Genomic DNA, 19,324 nt, shown 5'->3' on the forward strand with positions numbered 1-19,324 from the left:
CCTTGGTTTCCCCAGCCAGAGACAGGGAGGTGGCTACGGTGGACTGCCCACCTTCCGGGCCATCCGTGGAGGCACCACCGGGGTCAGCTTCAATGATTCCGTAGGGCCTGGGCTGTCGGTGAATGCCTCCCGCTTGGCTTGACCAGTACCAGGTGAACTCTTGGCCTTCTCTGGCCTTGTTCCCGTGTCCCTGACAGTCATGCATCCAGCCTCCAGGCCTTTGCCCGGGATGTGCCCTGCTCAGGAACACCCCTCTCCAGCTGCCCCTGCTCTGCCAGGGAACTTCTTCAGTCTGTTTATCCCACCTCTGCCTTCCTTGGGCTCCCCCAGGGTCTGGCCAGGTGCAAATTCTGCAAATTCGCCCTGGGGTCCCCATCTTCATCCACTCGGGCTGGGCAGGAACAGGACCATCATGTTAATACTCAGGTCATTCTACATGTATTTCCTCACTTATGCCCTGCCACCTAAGGGTTAGAATTAATACTCCCATTTCATAGATGTAAAAAAACGAGGTTAAAGAAACATTATTTGCCCTGGAGGATTTGGGATGTTTGTTAAATGAAAGACTATCACCCCTGGCCCAGATTTCTGATGGCCCAAGCCCCTGCCTGCCCTTCCAAGCTCAGGGACCCCAGAGGGAAGAGAAACAGGTCCAGACCCAGGAGTGGCCTGGGGGCACCTTGCAGACACCCTCTGCCCCTCCCACCATCCAGTCACCCCCAAACCATCACACACCCACAGGAGGAAGGTAGGATGCCCAAGCCAGGCTGATGCCTCCATGTCAAGGGTGTGAACGTCCCTGCAGGTCTGAGGGCCACAGGGCGGAGTGTGGGTGGGACAGCTCAGATGGAGCCCTCTGCCCACGCTGCCGGGCTGGAGGTCAGGGTTGAGGGCTGTGACCCAGGTGACCTCCCGGGGCTGGGTGGCGGATGCGGAGGGAGGTGTCGACAAGCAGCACAGGCTGAATCACAGGGCCTGTGTCTGCACGGTGCAGGGCGGGGGCATTTGCCCTGCAGCCAGGGAGCCCACCCCTCAGGGCGCTGCCTGGCGTCCAGTCCGGGGGTCCTAGGACACCACCCCGGTGGGGGCTGCCGGCCACTGGCCCCTCTCTCCCTGCGCGGGCACACACCCAACCCCGGGGCGAGATGCTTCCCGAGGGGAGTAGTGCCCGGAGGGGTGGCAGCCCAGGCTACCTGGGAGCTGGAGTCGACGGGGGGGGGGAACGAAAAGGTAAACTGAGACGCAGAGAGCGCTGGGGGCGGGGTCAGCCCTGCACCTTCCCCTTCCCCCATTGAAGAAAACTATGAATGGGAGGGGGCAGCCCCCGGAAACCCGCAGGGATGGAAACGCGGTTTCCAGGGCAACGCGCGGCTATGAGTCTGACATCACCACGGAGAGGACGCTCCGCCCGCCCCCGTCCGCCAGTCGGGAGGTGCAGGCCCCGCCCACACATGAGGACGCCTCATTGGTGGCTGCGCCGTTCGGTCCCCTCCGAGCACCAATGGGAGTGTGGAACTGCCGTTCGGAGACGGGACTGCGGCGAGTGCGCAAGTGCGGCGCGGAGGCGTACGGCCCCCCCCCAACTCCGCGGCCCTTCTGCAAACTTGGGGGCGGAGGCGCGCCGAGACAGAAGAGGGGGCGTAGTCGGGGGCATCACACCGGCACCCCTCTTTCCAAGCCCAGGCGTTGCCTGCTACCCCCTGCCCCACAGCACCGTGTGCGTGACCCCCGAGTTGTAGGAGCACTGCAGTCTCTGGCCCTGGGAGCTCAGGGGGGCGAGCGGGGAGAGGGCACTTGGACTGAAGCTTTGCCAAAATAGAAGTTTGCCGTGTGTGGGAAGAGGGAAAGGAGCCCCACGTAGGGGACACGGCGTGTGCAAATGCCCGGAGAGGTGAAGGCGTGTGCATCTGGGGGAGGCGGCTGGGAAGTCAGGTTGGGGGATAAAAAATAAAAGGTGGATGGAAAAAGCGCATTTAAGGACCCGAAAGGTGTGGTCCCCCAAGGCTGTGTCTTGCGGCAAGCTGGGGACCCCAGGGAGCAGAAGCAGATGTTGAGAGCGCAAGCCACAACATTTGGAAGGCAGCGAGACGGCTGGGCCTGGGCAGAGCGGGAACGATGGAGCTCTGTTTGCAGGTGGCCTCCAATTCCTGCGAGGTGGAGCCACAGGGGAAAGAGAAAGAGCACCCAATACCTGGCTAGCCTCTGGGCCAGGAGCAGGAGAGTCCCAGCCCTGGGAGGAAAGGTTAGGGCACCAGGAACTCCACATTGCTTCCTGGCTGTGGGCTACACCGTGGTGACCACGAGTTCACTCAGAAGGCAGTGGTCAGCGTGAACAGAGGTGCGCTTTGCCAGTTGGGGAGGATATGGGCCAAAACTGCTAATCCAAGATTAGCCCCAGCCTGGGCAGAGGGTGGGCGCAAGACTGAACCGAGGGTTGGGGCTGGCAGTGTGGACAGGTGTGGCTGCCAGGGTGTGGTGGACTGGAGGCTTGGGTTCAGGTGGGCAGTGCTGCCGAGGTGATGAGGCCCCAGAGAGTGGGCAGAAGGTCACTGGGATCAAGACTTTATGCTTGAGGGCAGAGGCCCCTGGGGGTGGCCAAATGGGTAACTGGGGCTGCTTCCAGAGTTTTGAAATGCCAGAAGCCGGGGCCTGGGGGGAACTGTGGGAGGAGACAGGCACTTGTCCAGGAGCCATCCGGGGGGATCATGGTCCACTGGGGCCAGCACCGGACCTGGCGGGCAGCCCTCCTCTGCAGGGACCTTGGGAATGGGAGTTAACCAAGCCGTGGTCAAGGGCGCTGGGCCCAACCCAGGAGTCGACTCCAGCCCCACCCACGGGCTGCCCAGCCCTGGGAGGCTGCCTCACAGGCAGCCTCTGGTGTCACTCATGTCAGGTGAGCTCCTAGATGAGAATGGGGGCAGGCGCTGTCACCTGGGCCCTGCTCTCCCGAGGGGCCTCTGCCCCTCTGTGCCCTTTGCTTGATTTCTCTTTCTTTTCCCTTCCCCGGGCCTGGCTGCCGTCTCTATTCTCGTCTGGGGCTGGTCCCACCGCCCCGCCCCCACTTCTGCCCCCTCCCTCACCCCCGGCACACATTCCAGCTTCCGCCCCCGCCTGGCCACCCCTCCCTGGAGCCAGCTGCCACTGCGTTTCGTGCCCAGGATGGAGGGGGTGGGCTCAAGCTGGGTCAGAGGTCATGGAGGGCACTCCTCCCCCCCAGCGCCTCTGGAATGTAGGCCGGGCTGAGGGCTGAGGCAGCTGGCCACAACTGCGCTTCGTACAACCCCACCCCAGACTCTACCCAGAGGCCTCCGGGAGAACCTGCACACCCCGTACAGGGCCCCTTACAGCTCCCCCAACACTCAGCACAGCATATCCCTTGACAGGGGTAGATACTGACCCCAGCTGGGTGCCAGGCTCTGGCTCTGCAACACGGCCCCCCCCACACCCCAAACTGGTCCCAACACACACTTTGGCACCACTGCGACCCCAAGTCAATGGTGTGACCCTCGAAACAACAACATTCCACTCACCCTGGGCCAAGACCTCCCTTAAGAAAACCACAAAATCAAGTCACACCAGGCAGCCTGTACTCAGGGCCTCAGAGACACAGTGCTCACCCAAGGCAGCACCCTCCACCAAGCACACCCTGCCACTCCAGCCGCAGACACTGCCCACGCGCCCACCACCAAGGCCTGCATGGCTGTAGGCCCACCGGAGCAGAGCGTGCCAGGGGGAGGGTGCTTCCTCACAAGTGTGGGTGTCCTGTTGCATCAGAAGGCCAAGAAGGCCCAGCGGTGCCTGCATGGCTTGCTCTCGTCCCTGGCTACCCTACACTGTACTGATCCGGGAACCCCTGCCACCGTGCCCACTTCTCAGAGGAGACAACTGAGGCCCAGAGTGGGGACTGGGCGCTGCAGGCCCTGAGTCCCTGACAGCAGCTGCCTGGGAGGCAGCAGTATCCATTTGTGCTACTCTGGCATTGCCATGGAGCTGCCACAAGACCCAGGCAAGAGTCCTTCTGCTTTTCTTTGTGCCTGCGTGTGGGACCAAGGTCAAATAAGTGACCTTCTGTCCCTGGGTTTGGGGTTGTGGACCTCAGAAACCCAGTGGGTTAGATGCATCCACCCCCCTCCCCCATAAACCTTGGTGTTTTCATGGGCACACAGGGGTGTCGACATGGCAAGTTCTGGCATTTCACAGATGCCTGATAATGCCATATGCATGAATGTGTGTTCTTGGCGTGAGCTTGTCTGTGCATCTGCCACCCCGACAATGCCTCAGTTTCCCTCAGTAGAAAGGGTTACCATCCAGGTGTCTTTGGAGCATCATGAATATGGATAGAGTATGACTTGAGTGCATGGGGCTCCCACAGTCTATCCTAGCACAGTTGGGCCACAAGTACACAACATGCGTGTTCCAGGGTGTGCCCTGGGGCCTGCCCTGCAGCCCACACTAAGTGTACACAGTTGATGCGGATGACAATCACCAGCACACCCCACGCTCTACCTGGCCTTTGCCCTCCTGGGATGGGGGCCTGAGCAGGCGTAGAACGATGGCAGCCTCCACATTCCTGGGCTGTGAGTCACAGGGAACTCGGCCAGGTGCCCCCCTGCCCTGCAGTGCATGCCCCCCTCCACTGTGGAGACCCCATGTTGGGAGCAGAAGGGAAACAAGCCAGGGCACAGCTCCGTCTGGCTGCTCTTTGTGGCAGGCAGCTGAATCTCCTGTGTTCACCGTTGGCTGCCACCTAGGGCCCTCCTAGGGACCTCAGAAGTCCCTCTCTCCTCTTCCTTGTGCAGGTGGGAACTGGGGCGGGAGGAGCTGCTTAACTTTAACTCCTCCTCCTCCCGGCTTCTGGCCTCCTGGTGCTCTCTGCCCTAAGAGGCCCAGGTGGTGCAGACACAGCCCTCGTGCCCACCCCAGGGGCATGAATCACGCTACAGCCATGAGCACATATGCTCTGTGAGTCCCAGCCCCACAGTCACGCACAGCCAGCCTTGTCCACGGCTGTTTCCACATCCATAGCCAGGTTCTGCAAACACTTTGGGGTCCTCAAACCACCCAGGTTCTCGCACGTGGGCCACTATGCAGACACGCTCCCATGTTTGCGCACGCAGGCACGTCTCCAGGTACTTGCACACACTTCCACACCCCTGCGCACACGCACACAGCCCCACTTTCGTGTCCACACAAGCACCGTCCCCAGGGATCCTTGCTTCTCCGTCTCTGTACCCAACGACTGCCCTGCCCACAGGCACACATGTGCACCACACCTGGCAACGCGCACATATCCAGACTCCGCTTCCCCCACCCTGGCTCTGGGCCCCGCGGATTAGGGCCAGGCGGGCGGGCTGGAGCCACCGCCAGGACGGTTCCACTTCCGCGCCCCCGCCGGGTGGCCGCCAGGTGCAAGGTCCCCGCCCCCGCCAGGCAGGCCGGGAGGGGGCGTTAATTACGAGGCCCCTGGTCCCCACACACACCTTTCATCCCGGCCACGCCCGACCGGGGCCCAGACGCTCATTACCGCCTCCCGCCCGGTCATTAGCCCCGGTCGGGGGAGGAACCGGCGTCCGGCGGACCGGTCCGGCCCGCGGGGAGGGTGCGGGGCGGTGCGGGAGCGAGGCGGCCCCACCCCGTCTCCATGGCTACGTCGGCGCGGTGGGGCGGGGCCCGTGGGGTAGCAGGGGGCGTACAGAGGCGGGGCGGCGGTCGCCCGGGGACCTCCGTCGTAATCCCGGTTCCCGCCGGGCAGGCGGCGAGCACCACTGGTCCCGCCACGAATACCAGCCTCGCCCCAGCTCGCGGCTATTTTGAGCCACCTCCTCCCCTGCTATGGTCCCCAGCGCGGGGGCGGCCCCAGGACCACCTCCCACGCCCGGGCGCGCTGTCCCATGGTGGGGCGGGACCCGAAGCCCCCGGGGTGACAGCGAGGCCGCAGCGCCCCCTCGTGTTCGTGGGGAGAGAGTGACCGAGCGGCCGCGGCAGGGATGAAGGTGGTCACAGACCCTTAAGAGCCCCCGCAACAGGGACACATAGTCCTGGTTACACACCGAGTCACAGGGACACGCAGACGCAGGTAACCACAGAAACACAGGTACGGAGGTGGCTAACACCTGAGACGGCAAGCACACAGTCCCCACACAATGCCCGCTGCGGGCGCACCTGGTGGACAGTATTTACAGGTATGGGTCCACCGCGTTATGGGAACCCAGGACAGTCGTGGGTGCACATGGAGCCCAATAATGGGCTCGTAGTAGACGCTTAATAGCTGTGTGCTGGCGGAACGAATGAATGAATGAGCGAGGGCGCTTCACAAAACCAGGAGGAGGAGTACTCAGCACTACAGAAGCTTGGGGACTGGCGTGGAGCAGTGATCCGGGCCACCGTGACTGCAGGGACCCCTGCCTGTGCAGGGGCAAGGAGCCGCCGACCTGACTTTGCTAGGGCAGCAGATCAGAAAGGGGAGGGGAATTGCACCTGGCCGGGCAAGCCTGGCTCCAGGCCCCCCATGGGTGGGGGCGGGAGGGTGAGCGCTGATGGCTCTGCTCCTTTTAATAACTGCCTTGCGTGAGTGGCTGACGCAGCAGCAGTCTCCTGCTGACGGGGACTTGTGGGGGGGGAATGTGGCGTGGGGGGGTGAGGTGCAGAGGGGGTGGCAATGAGTCATGAGCTACTGCCTGGGAGCAGGGTTCCTGAGCCGAGGAGGGGGTCCCAGGGATTTTGCCACGGGAGACAGTGTCCCTGCCCACATCCCCTGCTGCATCACCTGGACCCAGCTAATGGTGGGAGCAAGTCTAAGGCCTGGGGTGGGCAGCAAAATGAGGTTCTTTTGCAGAGGATCTATCCCTTGAAGACTCTCTAGAGCAGGGCTGTAGCTTGGGCCTCTGGTCTGGGCAGTTGGGGTCCACAGTAGTTTTCTTCCACCCCATGGTGGGGTCCAGGGCCCAGCCTGAGTGAGACCTGGGCGGGAGGCAAATGGTGACCACAAGAAGCACTCCAGTAAAGCGGTCTTGAGTCTCCCAAGGAGCGGCCTTGGGAGTGAGGATCACTACAAAGTTGGTTCTCCTGATAGCAGAGGTCCTGGGACCCTCAGACAGGAAAAACTGGTAGGGGGTCGGGTAGAGAGGGTGGAGGGCACACAACAAGGCAGTGAGTGGGTTCTGGGTATGCAGAACTGTGTGCTGGCTGGGAGCTGGTGCATGTGATGGAGTTAAGGCTTAATGTTGGGGTGCAGTGCAGACTGGAGGCTGGGGAGCCCAGGGGTGTCATCCTGCCATCTAGAGCTGGGATGCCTCCAAGTGCCTGGCCAGGTGTGTTAAGGTGTATGTGCAGCACCAGGTGGGGGAATCAGAGCTGGGAGTTAGGTGTGGGTGCGGGATAGAGTTTGCCAGCAGACTGGGTTGGGTGAAGTTGGGATGCCCCAAAGTTACGAAGTAGTTGGAGATGGGATCTTGGCAAATATTGGGGTCCACGTAAGTGGGTTTGCTTATGTGTTGGCATTTGTGTGGGCTTCGAGGCTGGCCATGTGAAGCGTTGTATTCAGGAGCGCTGGCGTCCCTGAAGCACTGCTGTGTCGGTCAGGTTGGCAAGTGTATCAGATCCAACGTTGGGGTTCAGGTAAGGTTGGTGTGTCTAAGAGCTGCGGTTCGGGTGGGTATGGGGACTTGGGTAGGGTCGCTATATCGGCGATTGATGGAGCACAGCGAAGGTTGGGGTCCACGCGCTACTAGGAGTCCCCACAAAGCTCCGACCCCCGGCAGCAGCGGACGGACGTCCCTTTGTTCAACGCTACAGGCCGGGGTCTGACACGCGGAAGTGGGTCAGCCCCGCCCCGCCCGCCCGCCCCAGCCACGCCCCCTGGCCGAGGGCGGAGGACTGCGGACCGTGCGCGTCCCCGTCAATCACCGCGCTCGGCGCCCGCGCGCGGCGTGGGCGGGGCAGAGACAGGTTCAGCCCCCAGCTCATGAATATGAGGCACAGCGGCGGATCTCGTGGCTTCTAATTGGCCGGTGCAGTGCCGGGGGCGGGATTAAGGGCGGGTCCCGGTGGCGGCGTATTTAAGGCCGGGTGCGGGGCGCCCCCTTCACTCTCGCGTTAGGAGGCTTGGGTCGTTGTGCTGTGCTGTCTACCCGCGTTCGTCAGGGACCTGGCCGACTCAGTGGTGAGGGCCCTGGCGGTACCGGCTCCGCGGGCCCGGGGTGATAGGCGGCCTACGGCCGGCCAGACGACACGGGGCGGTGGCGGCACGCCCCTGGGCGGGGACGGCGCCGGGGCGGGCCCTGGGTGGAGTCCGCTCCGCTGGCGGCGAGGGGCGGCGGGAGACCGGGCTGAACCGCGGCCGGAAGGCTTCCCTTGCCTCAGGCCAGGCCCGCTGCGAGCGGGGCGCCACCGCAAAATGGCGGCCGCGAGCGCGAGATTGCGCTCAGCGAAATGGCGGGAGTGCAGAGTACCCGGATGGAGTGGCGCAGGGCGCCCTCGGGGCGCATGCGCGCGGTTGGGGGGGTGGGACCACGTGGCGGGACCGGGCCCCGCTGCTTAGGTTTCCCGTTGGTGCTCCAAGGGAGTGCAGTCCGGTGTCCACTCCCGTACCCCAAGTTTGGATCGAAGTCGTGCGGTTCCATCGTTCTCAGGCCTGTGTCCCTGGAGCCTCTAGGCGACAGCTCTCCCAGCCTGTTAGGGGGTCGGTTTGACTCAGTACCCGCTACTTGGGCTCGGCAATGGATCCCCGCGGGCCAGAGGCCTTGGCCTCCATCCGCCCTCAGCTCCTAGCTAGCCCTCAGGGGCCCCCTACAGTGGACCAAGCACTTTGCCACGCCGCACCACAATGGTCAGGCTAGGAGTTAGTGTCTTGTTAGCAAAGGGGAGCTTCTGAGGCTAGTTAAGCCGGTGACAGTGGAAGCCGCCGCCTTCGTCAGTCGCCCCTCCGCCGTCAGCCTGGCTGAAGCCGGACAGGGCCGAGGAGGGAGGAGCGTTCTAGGCTTGGGGTGTGGCCCCAGCCTTCAGGGAGTCTCGGGGCTCGGAGCTGGGCCAAACACGGGAAAAGGGTGATGGGTTCGCTTGAATTTAGAAGTCCTCGGTGTGGATTTGGGATGATTGAAGGGCAGTAAGATTGACTCCAGTGTTTTCTCAGCGAGTGCCCGTTGTTTGTACAGATAGGAGGGTGTGGGCGGGCGGGCAGTGAAGCTGGGGAGCATCCCAGGGAGGGATTTCAACAGTCTTTTCCGTAGGCCGCCATGGCATCGGATGAAGGCAAGCTTTTCGTTGGAGGGCTGAGTTTTGACACCAACGAGCAGTCCCTGGAGCAGGTCTTCTCAAAATACGGACAGATCTCTGAAGGTGAGGCTGCTGCTGGGCGGCGGCTTAGCAGGCCCCTCTAGGAGGCCTGGGTGCTGACTTCCTGGATCTCTCTCCCTGCACAGTGGTGGTGGTAAAAGACAGGGAGACCCAGCGATCGCGGGGCTTTGGGTTTGTCACCTTTGAGAACATCGATGATGCCAAAGATGCCATGATGGCCATGAATGGGAAGGTGAGTGGTGGCTGTCCTGAGGGTCTGATGGATCCGGAACCAGGGTCAGGAGGCACAGAGCTAACCTGTATCACGCTTCTCTCTAGTCTGTGGATGGGCGACAGATCCGAGTTGACCAGGCTGGCAAGTCATCTGACAACCGATCCCGTGGGTACCGAGGTGGCTCTGCCGGGGGCCGGGGCTTCTTCCGAGGAGGCCGAGGCCGGGGCCGTGGGTTCTCTAGAGGTGAGTGCTGTGCTTGGCCTGAGGCCCTCAGGAATGTGGTGGGGGCGCTGCTGGCAGGAGCTGGCATTCACTTCTTGCTGTCCTTGTCTGCAGGAGGGGGGGACCGAGGCTACGGGGGGAGCCGGTTCGAATCCAGGAGCGGAGGCTATGGAGGTTCCAGAGATTACTATAGCAGGTGAGGGTATGGGGGGTGCCTCTGACTGGGCATTGGCCAAAGGGCTGGGGTGAGGGGCCTTCCAACACTCACATGTGTCCTTCCTGCAGCCGGAGTCAGGGTGGTGGCTACGGTGACCGGAGCTCGGGCGGGTCCTACAGAGACAGCTACGACAGTTACGGTAAGCCCCGCTCCGAGGGCGCCACGCTGCCGGGGCCTGCGGTGGGAGCTCAGTAAGCCTTGGCGCCCTCTGCAAGTGGCACGCAGACCTTGTTACTGTGCTTACTCGTAAGGGGCGGACCGCCCTCGGGTCTCAGTGCCAGCAGCTCTTCTCTAACACAAATCGTAAAGGCACAGTCAGATTGACCAAGGAGAGGCAGAGCGAGGGGCCCGCCGGGCAGGCAGCAAAGTGCATGTGCGGCCCCCCGCCCAGCCGCCCTGGCTCTGGGGGGGTTGGTTGCTCCCGAGGCCACAGGGCCGAGCCCTCCAGTCTGGACCCGGGAGTGGATGCTGCATCTTGTTGCGTGCTTCAGTGCCTTTACACTGTACCTGCTTCTTGTTCTCAGCTACACACAACGAGTAAAAATCCTTCCTGCTCAAGATCGTCCTTCCAATGGCTGTATATTTAAAGATTTTGGGAGCTTCGCTGAATCGTTAATGTGTAGTGAACACACCTCCTTGTACCCCACTTTTGTAGTCTTATCGGTTCTGATCTTGTCAAACACAGCCTGACTGCTTCTGACCCCCAGATGGCCTCATTATCAGACACTTATTTTTAAGGCAGTGCTGTACGTTTTTAAGGGTTTTAAAAACGTTTTGAAAAGCACTTCAGATTTTCCTTTTTTTGTTTTACCGTGAGCCATAAGATTTTTAGAAACTAGTTGGGGGTTGTGTGGGCTTCAATTTTGTTTTTGGTTGTGTTGCCATTTTTGTTACCTTTTTAGTGGGGTTGGCCCCGTGAAGTTGGGTGCCCTGATTTAACTTACCTTTGAGACCGAACGGACTCTGAATCCGCTCTTTGTCGGAAGCTGAGCAAGCTGTGGCTTTTTCCCACTCGTGTAACGTTTCTGAGCGTAGCGTGGTAGGACCCTTCCCAGGCAACAGCACAGGCGCCTGGCTGCCCTGGGCCCAGCCTGTCTGGCCCTTCTGTGCTGTGTATGACCCACAGTAGACTTGCAGACGTACCCTGAGAGGTTCTTAAAAATGTTTATTTATATTGTCCTTTTTTACTGGAAGACGTATTGCATACCCCATTGATGTTGTATTTGAAGTGGTTAAGGAATTCTTGTACACAGTTTTTTTTGGCTTTACGAAGCCGATTAAAAGACCGTCTGAAATGAACCTTGCTCTGACAATTTCCCTTTCATTACACAACACACTCCTGCTGCGGGCTCACGCAGCAGGCCTGAGCAGAGGGCAGTTTGAGTAGTTCTGCAAATCCTGCCTGGCCTGCGGAGAGCTAGACAAGGAGGGCAGAGTAAACTGACGCTGGCCGGGCCCCTGGTGACAGCTGACAGCCACCGGTCCAGTTAGGTGAGCAGGTGGGTGACGGGAGCGGGCAGCCCTGGACCTCAGGGCAGCCTGGAGGCTTCTGGCAGTGGAAGGCAGAGGGCTCGGCGGGGCGGGCAGCCGAGCAGGGACGGTGGACACTGGGCACGTGACGCTGACAGGACAGACAGCCTTAGTTGAGAGGCAGCCAGAGTGGTGGCAGGTAGTGTCCCTGGGCGACCACAGGCTGACGGACCACTAGCTAGCTCTGCTGTTGCTTTACGAGTTCTGAGCGTTCTCTGCTAGCCTATGGAAGCTGCAGCCTCGGAGGACAGAAGTGTTGTGCGCCCAACAGAACCTCTGAGACGCGAGCTGCTCCCTTGGCTAGCTCATATGTGGAAATAGCCCTGTAATTCGAGGTAACTCCTTTTGCTCATGTCCGCATCCCCCCTCTTGTCGAGAGCTCATTTGGAGTAAAGTAACGTACCTGGGGAGTGCTCCTTCGACTGGTTTTTGCTTTTCCATTTTTTTTTTTCTTTTTAAGTCAAGCTATAATTAAAAGTCAGGCCCCGGCCATCTGCCCTCCCTGCCTGTGGCTGGGCAAGCGGCCCGGGCAGTCGTGCTTCTGAGTAGGTTTGATCCATAAGCAGGATTGGAGACCACTGAGTGCCCTGCCTTTTGGATATTTTGTTCATCAATTGACAGTGTTTTCCAGACCTCCTGGAGTCAGGCTCCTAACTAACTTTCTCTGATGTCTGCTGCCACCCTGAGATTTCCCAGAGCCCACGCCTTCTCCAAGCAGCTCCATCCCAAGTGGGTAGCTGGCTGTGCTTAAGGGCAGCACATGGCCTGGCCCATCTGAAGGTGCAGGACTGCCCTGGGCCTGCTGGCCATGATGGGGCCTCCACCAGGATGGCCCAAGGACTAGCTTGAGACCCTCCTAGGAGCTGTGGATGGTTTCGGGGAGGCAGGGTGGAGCAGCTGTGAGTTGCGGTTAGGACTACAGGGGTAACCCTCCTTTGCTTTGGCAGGTTGAAAGGAAGCTGGTGCCACTTGGAAGGCTGGCCTGAGAGCAGCGATGACCTGGGGTCACCATCCCAGGGGGAGCGTCACCTGGGAGCAAGAGCCAGAGGCACAGCTGTCTTGTGCGGCCTGTCACCTGTAAGTTTTTCTTGGAGTGGGTGACATACAGTCCTCTGGCCCCACTACTGGGCCCTTTATTGATCTCCCACCCAACTGTGACCCGGGGTGGGGGGGGTGTGAAGGGTCAGCGTGTGTACCTCCTACAGCATCCCTCTTTCCCAACAGGTGCTTCATTGGCGAGGTTGAGGTGCTGGGCTTCAAGTCGCTCCAAGAAGACGGTGTGTGGTAGCTCCTAGCCAGGGATAGTGTGTGGCACGAGTGGAAGCTTGATTTAAATAAAGGGCTCTTATGTCCACCCAGAAACCTGAGTCTGGTTTGGGGAGTGGCCATGGAGGGCAGTCTCTGAGGGGGCTGGGGGTGGAGTCCAGTAGAGAAGGGCCCTGGAACAAGAAAAACCAGCGGGTCACTTCATTGTTCCCTCAGGCATTTCTCAGGGTCGGAGGGGGCGCTGGGCACTGGGTCTCCCAGGGCCCCTGAACCCTGAAGCCTTGGCACGGACACCCCGGTGCCGTTGGGCCTGCACCTGGCCTGACTGCTGGTGCTGGGTGACCCAGCTCTCAAGGCAAGGGGCCCGCCTTGCTCAGTACTGAGCCCAGACCGCAAGGCCGCCAGAGGGTTGCAGCGGGGCCTGACCCCCTTGTCCTCCGCCCACTGCGTGTCTGGCCTTTCTGGCCCACCCCTCCGGCACACCGCGCTTGGTGGCCGTGGCCCTTTGCTGCGGGCCATGGGGAAAGAGGCTTGGCACTGGGGGCGGTGGGGGCAGGGTGCGAACGCAGCCGGCGGGGCGCGGAGCAGTGTGGGAAACACCCGGGGTGAAGCGAGGTAGCGGCGAGGGCCGGGCGCTTCCGGGCACTAGGCCCCACCTCCGTATGCTACTGGTTGGCAGGGCCCCGCGCGGTGAGTGGCAGCCGCCCACGGAGGCGGGGCAGGCAAAGCTTCCGCCCGGTTATGGGGCCGCGCGTGTTGCCGCTGCCGCTGCTACTACTGCTAGCTCTGCTGCACGGAGCCGAGGCAGCAGCGCTCACGCCACTGCTCCCCTCGGAGGACACGCATTCGCCACTGCCCGCCGTGACGAACGGGAGCCAGCCGGGCACAACGCACAATGGCACGCACTCGCGGCTGCCGGGCTCATCAGGCTCGCCGCTTCTGCGCTCCTTCTACGTACTCATGGGCCTCGTTGGCCTGTCGCTGCTGTACTTCCTCATCCGGGCATTCAGGTGTGTCAGGCGCACACCGCCGCCCTGGCGCGGCCAGTTAGCGAGCGCCTCGCGCCTCACGTGCTGGGGGGCGGGGCGGGCGCTGCCACGTGACGGCCCTCAGCTCGCGTGCTCTGTGGCTGGCCGCCGGGATCCGGCCCCGGCTCTGGCGGCGTGAGAGCTCCTTGTTCTAGTTGTCCCTCAACTCCACCGTCCGGCAAGCGTCAGAAGACGGCCGGGCAGGGCCGTGACCAGTTCTCCCGCCCACCCGCGGGGCTCTGCGCCGGGGCTGCCCCGGGGCCTCGGTTACACGCAGTGGGCCGCATCCGGCCTGGCGCCCCGGGGCCTCCGGTGGCAGAGGTCCTCCCTTTCGTGGGGCTGCTGCTGGTTTGGCCCCCAGTTCTCAGAGGGGCAAATCCCCAGCCCCTTCTGAGACCCCGGTGGAGTGGGTGGGATGGCGGTGTCCACCTGAGGGGTCCTGGCCCAGGGGCCTCTACGCCCTCTGTTAGGACATAAAGGCGCCAGTTCTGGTGGTCACTGTAGAAGGCGCAGCTACACCAGGAAGCTCCACAGAGGGCCGTGGGCTTAGGCCGAGGGCCGCTGCAACGGGAGGTGGGGGCGTGGGGAGGGGCAGGGCGGGTGTCACCTACCCCGGGGAGGTACCCTGAGACGGCTGCTGGGCCCGCCGGGGCCTGCTTGCAGGTTGAAGAAGCCACAGCGGAGATACGGCCTCCTCGCCAACACCGAGGACCCCGCAGAGATGGCCTCACTGGACAGCGACGAGGGGACAGTGTTTGAGACGAGGAATCTGAGATGGTAGCGCAGCCCTTCCCCCACCTCCAGCGGGCCGGTCTTGGGGTTTGGGGGTGCGGTGGGCCGACCCAGGAGGTCATTAGGGTCATCACTGCACACGTGGAGAGGCCGGCCTGGAGCCCTGGCTTTGCAGTCGCAACCCCTATGGCTCTGGGCAAGGTGTGTCCCCCCACCAGCCCTGGTTTCCCATTTGCTTAGGAGGGGCTACAGGGTGAGCACTTTAGCCAGTGGGTACCTGCTGTGGGCCTGACCACGAGGCCAAGACGCACCGCAGAAAGGAAGAATTACCTATAAGGGCTGCCTGGGGGTGTGGTGGGGGGATGGTCTCTGTGTCTGGCCCAGGTATGAGCATCGGGGGCCTAGAAGGGAATGCTGGACTGAGGCGACCCAGGGGTCACCACGTGGCTTGAGCAGGGAGTGAATGCCCCTTGGGGTGCACAGGAGTGAGACTAGGGGTGCTTGTGACTCCACATCCCCCGAGGGACATCTCTTCCACCGTCCTTTCCTGGTGGACCCCCTACGCACCAGGCAGACAACGGCTCGGCCTGCAGTCTGCAGAAGGTGGACTGTAGATTCGGGGGCAGGGGCTGGGCGGGCTAAAGGGCCCTGCTCACCACTTGGAGGGTGAGCCGCAGGCACTGTGGTTCTCACCCCGCAACCCTCACGTTTCAGATGCTCAGGCCAGAGAGGCTGTGTTTACAGTGGCCCCGGGGGAAGGACAGAGATGGGGCTGCTCCCAGTGCCTGCTCACCCTCTGCTTCTTGTGCCAGATGGCCCCGAGAGCTCGTGTGGGACCTTCCCAGCCTGTGAAGCCACCTTGGCCCTCCACCCAGACAGGACCGCCCAGCCCAGGATGCTCGGTGCCACATGGGGAGAACGTGGACCCCGAGGCCCCCTGTCTGGACTGTGATTTGTTCCTGTCGCCTTCCCTCACAGGGACACAGCATCCTGAGCTGAGGCCTGGGGGGTGGGGGGCTGACGGCCTTGTCTGAGAGTGCCTTCCCACTGGCACTGGGCTGGGCATAATAAAGGCAGCAGTGGCTCTGTGATTGGTACTGAACGCCACACTGAGCCAGACCGGCATCCTGGCTCCCGGGGGAGGGAGAGGGGGTGGCGGGTGGGGTCCGTTCCACCCCGGTGCTCCTATCCATGACCAAGGTGGGTTTCTCTGGCCTCGCCCACAGTGGCTCAGAAGGTCCCACAAGGTAGACAGGGAGACTTGCCTTGAAAAAGGCCTGCCAGTCATCTGCCTGGACAGCTGCCCAAGGCCTGATAAGGGCTCCCTTCTGGGTGTTGCCTTCAGCCTGGGTCTCCTCAAGGGAAACTTTCTGGGGTCCCCACTTCACCCGACAAGCACCTTTGTGGCGGGTTATTATAAAGGAACTGGAGCTTCCTGCAGCTTGAGAACCCCTGTGCCCACCGTGCTCTCCCCTTTCAGCCTACTGTGGACTCACCAGTGAACCTGAACCACCGTCGGGGCACCTCAGCCCCATGGGGACAATATAGCCCAGTCCCAGGCACCTGACCCCCATCCCAGGTGAGAGGTTTGATGGTTCCTCCTGGGCCTTATTTTCCCAGCAAGGTGCCGTTTCTGGGCAATTCCAGCTGTGGTTTGTCCCCTGCCCCCAGTAAGTTTGGTTCTGGAGAGTCAGGGCGGGGTCTGGCTTGTGGCCTCCTGAAGCCTGGGGTTCCTCACCCCAGGCAGGCTTCTGGCCCGAGCCACCACAGTGTGTCAACAGGAAGGGCCGCCACTAGGTGGCAGCCTTGCGCCGCCCACCCTCTGCACGCACGCGGGCCCCAGGTGTGGCTGGGGACTCTTCACCAGCCAAACCCTTGCACAGGTCTAGTTGGGGGCTGTTTCCCACACCTCCCTGAGCCCCAACTTGTTTCCACATCCATCGTGGATGGGCCAAGTCCACTGCTTCTTGGGACCTTTTGGCCCCTGGGGCAGGTTCCCCTCCCTACCAGGTGACTGCCAGGGTGCAAGAAGCTGTCTCCGCCACAGCCAGCTGGTCACCTCTCTTCCTCGGTCCCCAGTTGGCCTTTTTGGGATGTCTGTTACCACTCCCTAATTGGCTGACACTCCCCTCCCCCTATAGTGCCCAGCTGCTGCCTCCAAGAAGTCCTCCCTGACTTCCTCCATTCTTTTGGAGGGTCTGGCACTGGGGTGCCAGTGTGTCTTCCAGGGAAGGTTGAAGAAGGCCCCTGGAGGCCTGGCGATGGCAGCCCCTGCCCCTTGGGCTCTGCTCCTGCCACACTCCCCCCACCAGCCTCTCTTTGTCTCTGTGACCCTCTCTCCAAGTCTGAGTGTCCCCCTACCCTCTGCCTCCCTGTTTATGGCCCCCTCCATCTGCACCACCTCTCACCTGGTCTCCCTCTGTTTCTGCCTGTCTCTTCGTCTCTGAGTCTGACCCACTGGGACATGCTTTTAACAGGCGTTCAGGCACCGTCCCTGCACCCTCCCACCCTGTGATCTGCTCCCCTTTCCCACAGCTCTGAGCACTTTCTCCAGCTTCAAAAGACACATTAATTACTGTAATGAGGTCAGGAGAGACCCTGCGCTCTGCCATCCGGAGCTGAGAGCACACCGCGTGCCCGCCCCAGCCCTGCAGCCTTCTGCACACTCCTGTCTGGGCGCCCAGACCCTGTGCCTGTCAGCGCCCATCAGCATCTCCCCCCAACACGCCCCCGGCATTAGTGTTGAGTAATTGGCAGCTCCCGCCAAGGTTAATGCACTATTAGCAGGAAGTTCTCGGTGGCTAAAAGCCGAGAGAGGGCCTGTCAGCGTGAGATGCAAGGCCCAGGGCCAGCTGCTCGTAGGCCCACGTGTGCATACTCACCAGTGTAGGTGTGCCTGCCAGCACCTTTCTCCCCTTCATGCACTCACAAGCAGGTACAGGGACATGCGACACGGACTGCCACACATGCAGGATGGACGTGACAAGCACACACATGCATACACGTGGGTGTTGCCTGCCTGACCTTTGCCAGGTGGGGGTGCACAGACCATAGCCAGGCCCCCTTGGAGGCCTCTCCTCCATGTGCCCATCTGACCCAGCAAACCAAGTAGGTGTCTCCAGGTCTGAGCGGCTGGCTGGGATGCAGGGTCCTGGCTGCAGGCCTCAGTTCTCCACCAGGGAAACAGGGACAGGTGAGAGAGGTGGTGAAGCTGGACACCTTGGGCTCATTATAGTGGCGGCTCGTGGCCTGGTTGCCACCAGCGGAGTGGTGGAGGTGAGGCATTTTTCCTGGGAGTTGGGGTTCTGGCTGGTTCTGATGTGGGTGCTCACCTGGGATTGGCAGGTGGGGCCACTGTGCTGTGCCTCAGCCACTGGGCACCCCATCTCATCCTCCTTGGGGTCTGAGTCACCACCCCTGTTAACCCAGCCCTCAAGTGTCCTGGTCCTGTGTAGGGGTTGCCATCCAGTGCCCAGAGCTGGGCTGCCCAGTACGGCAGCTACGTGGCTATTTTACATTTGAATTAATCATAGGTAAGTGGAATTAAAAGTCTTGTTCCTCGTCCTGGCCATGTTCATGTGTCCAGTAGCCAAGGGGAGGCAGCACCCATATTGGATAGCCCTAGTCTGGAATGTTTTTGGACAGCGGTGAGTGGTTGCAGTGGGAGGTTGGGGTCTGTGTCCAGGCCCTAGGGCTGGGAGGGTGGCAGGAAGGTGGGAAGCGGGAGGGAAGGAGGGGAGAAGGCAAAGAGGGAGAGGGTGTGTTGGGGTTGCAGGCCCAGGCTGAGATGTCAAGGGCCTGGCTGGACACTGACCTTGGGGGAGGGAATTTTAATTTACCAGCAATAGAAAGGAATATGCTGTTATTTGCAATGAGGACAACCTGCTGTCCTGGGACTCTCCTTGACCCCACCCCCTGCCAGGTGCCAGCCAGGCTCGTGCTGTCTCCTGTGCCCACTCCTGTGGCTGCAGGCTCCAGTCTGAGCAGGGTCAGTGGAGCTGCCAGCCTACTAAAGGCCCCACCCTCCCCAGAGACCCCTTCCCCCCACTGGATCCCCACCTGGCTGAGTGGGGCTTCTGAAAACCACTAGAGGTGGAGCAGGCAATGGATTTGGTCCAATTTATTCTGTAATGAGAAATTTCTCCCTGCATATTTTTAGCTTCCTCCGAGGCACTGTGGCCTTTGAAGACAAGGGCGCTGGACGCTCATTCCCCAGTCTGGGGACTCGCCCTGCGGGCTGGCGTAGTGGGTGACAAGCAGCCGGCTGTGGGTAATGGGATGGGTGCCAGATCTGGGACTGGCCGAGAAAGACCCTCCCCAAGTCTAGAGCAGAACCCTGAGCCCACGAGTGCACCCCGGGGTGGATGGGGACAGATCCCCATCAGAGACCTTGTCCTGGGTCAGCCTGGGTGGTCCCTGACCCCGAGCCTCGAATCCCAGACTGTGACTGCTGTGCCCAGAGTGAGCCTGATCTCTGACCCTTGACCCCAGAGGAAGCTTACTCCAGGATGACCCCTGGCCCCAGCTGAACCCCGTCAGCTGCCCCTGGAGACTGTGATGACTATTCACCCTTGGAGGGGACAGGGCCTGTGGGCCCCAGCATCAGCCCCCTGCTGGGCAGAGGTCCCCAGAAGCAGCAGGGTGACTGTTCCTGGGCCCCCACCCCCGCCCTGCCCTCCTCTCCCCGGGGTCCCTCCTCTGGAGCGGCGGCCAGGCTCAGGGAGGTTGAGTGGGGGACGCACGCCTTTGTTCCTGTCCCTGCTCTGGCTCTGACCTTGAGAGAGACGAGAACACAAGGAAAACGGAGCTTCTGCTCAAATC

The 19,324-nt window shown here is 61.7% G+C and overlaps 2 protein-coding genes across 5 annotated transcripts; both read left to right on the forward strand.

Annotated features, from left to right (window-relative positions):
• Window positions 1–8,015: 8,015 nt before the first annotated feature.
• On the forward strand, window positions 8,016–12,831 carry CIRBP (cold inducible RNA binding protein). 3 transcript variants are annotated; one of them, XM_036889900.2, is made up of 8 exons: window positions 8,016–8,161; window positions 9,228–9,336; window positions 9,420–9,526; window positions 9,613–9,751; window positions 9,845–9,926; window positions 10,016–10,086; window positions 12,425–12,554; window positions 12,702–12,831. In XM_036889900.2, exons 2-7 carry the CDS (start codon window positions 9,234–9,236, stop codon window positions 12,427–12,429), a joined length of 507 nt encoding a protein of 168 aa, XP_036745795.1. In that variant the 5' UTR covers window positions 8,016–8,161; window positions 9,228–9,233; the 3' UTR covers window positions 12,430–12,554; window positions 12,702–12,831. The 3 variants fall into 3 exon arrangements, with proteins under 3 accessions (XP_036745795.1, XP_036745793.1, XP_036745792.1); XM_036889898.2 differs by lacking the exons at window positions 12,425–12,554; window positions 12,702–12,831 and adding an exon at window positions 10,472–11,246; XM_036889897.2 differs by lacking the exons at window positions 12,425–12,554; window positions 12,702–12,831 and having other exon boundaries at window positions 10,016–10,465.
• A 626-nt stretch (window positions 12,832–13,457) lies between these two features.
• Window positions 13,458–15,594, forward strand: FAM174C (family with sequence similarity 174 member C). Of its 2 annotated transcripts, none has more exons than XM_057489609.1 (3): window positions 13,458–13,753; window positions 14,435–14,548; window positions 15,316–15,594. In XM_057489609.1, coding segments are annotated over exons 1-3 (384 nt in total). In that variant the 5' UTR covers window positions 13,458–13,484; the 3' UTR covers window positions 15,317–15,594. The 2 variants fall into 2 exon arrangements, with proteins under 2 accessions (XP_057345592.1, XP_036745819.2); XM_036889924.2 differs by having other exon boundaries at window positions 13,461–13,753; window positions 15,218–15,594.
• Window positions 15,595–19,324: the final 3,730 nt, after the last annotated feature.

The sequence above is a fragment of the Manis pentadactyla genome, chromosome 12 (assembly GCF_030020395.1).
Source record: "Manis pentadactyla isolate mManPen7 chromosome 12, mManPen7.hap1, whole genome shotgun sequence".
In the NCBI taxonomy this organism is placed as follows: Eukaryota; Metazoa; Chordata; class Mammalia; order Pholidota; family Manidae; genus Manis; species Manis pentadactyla.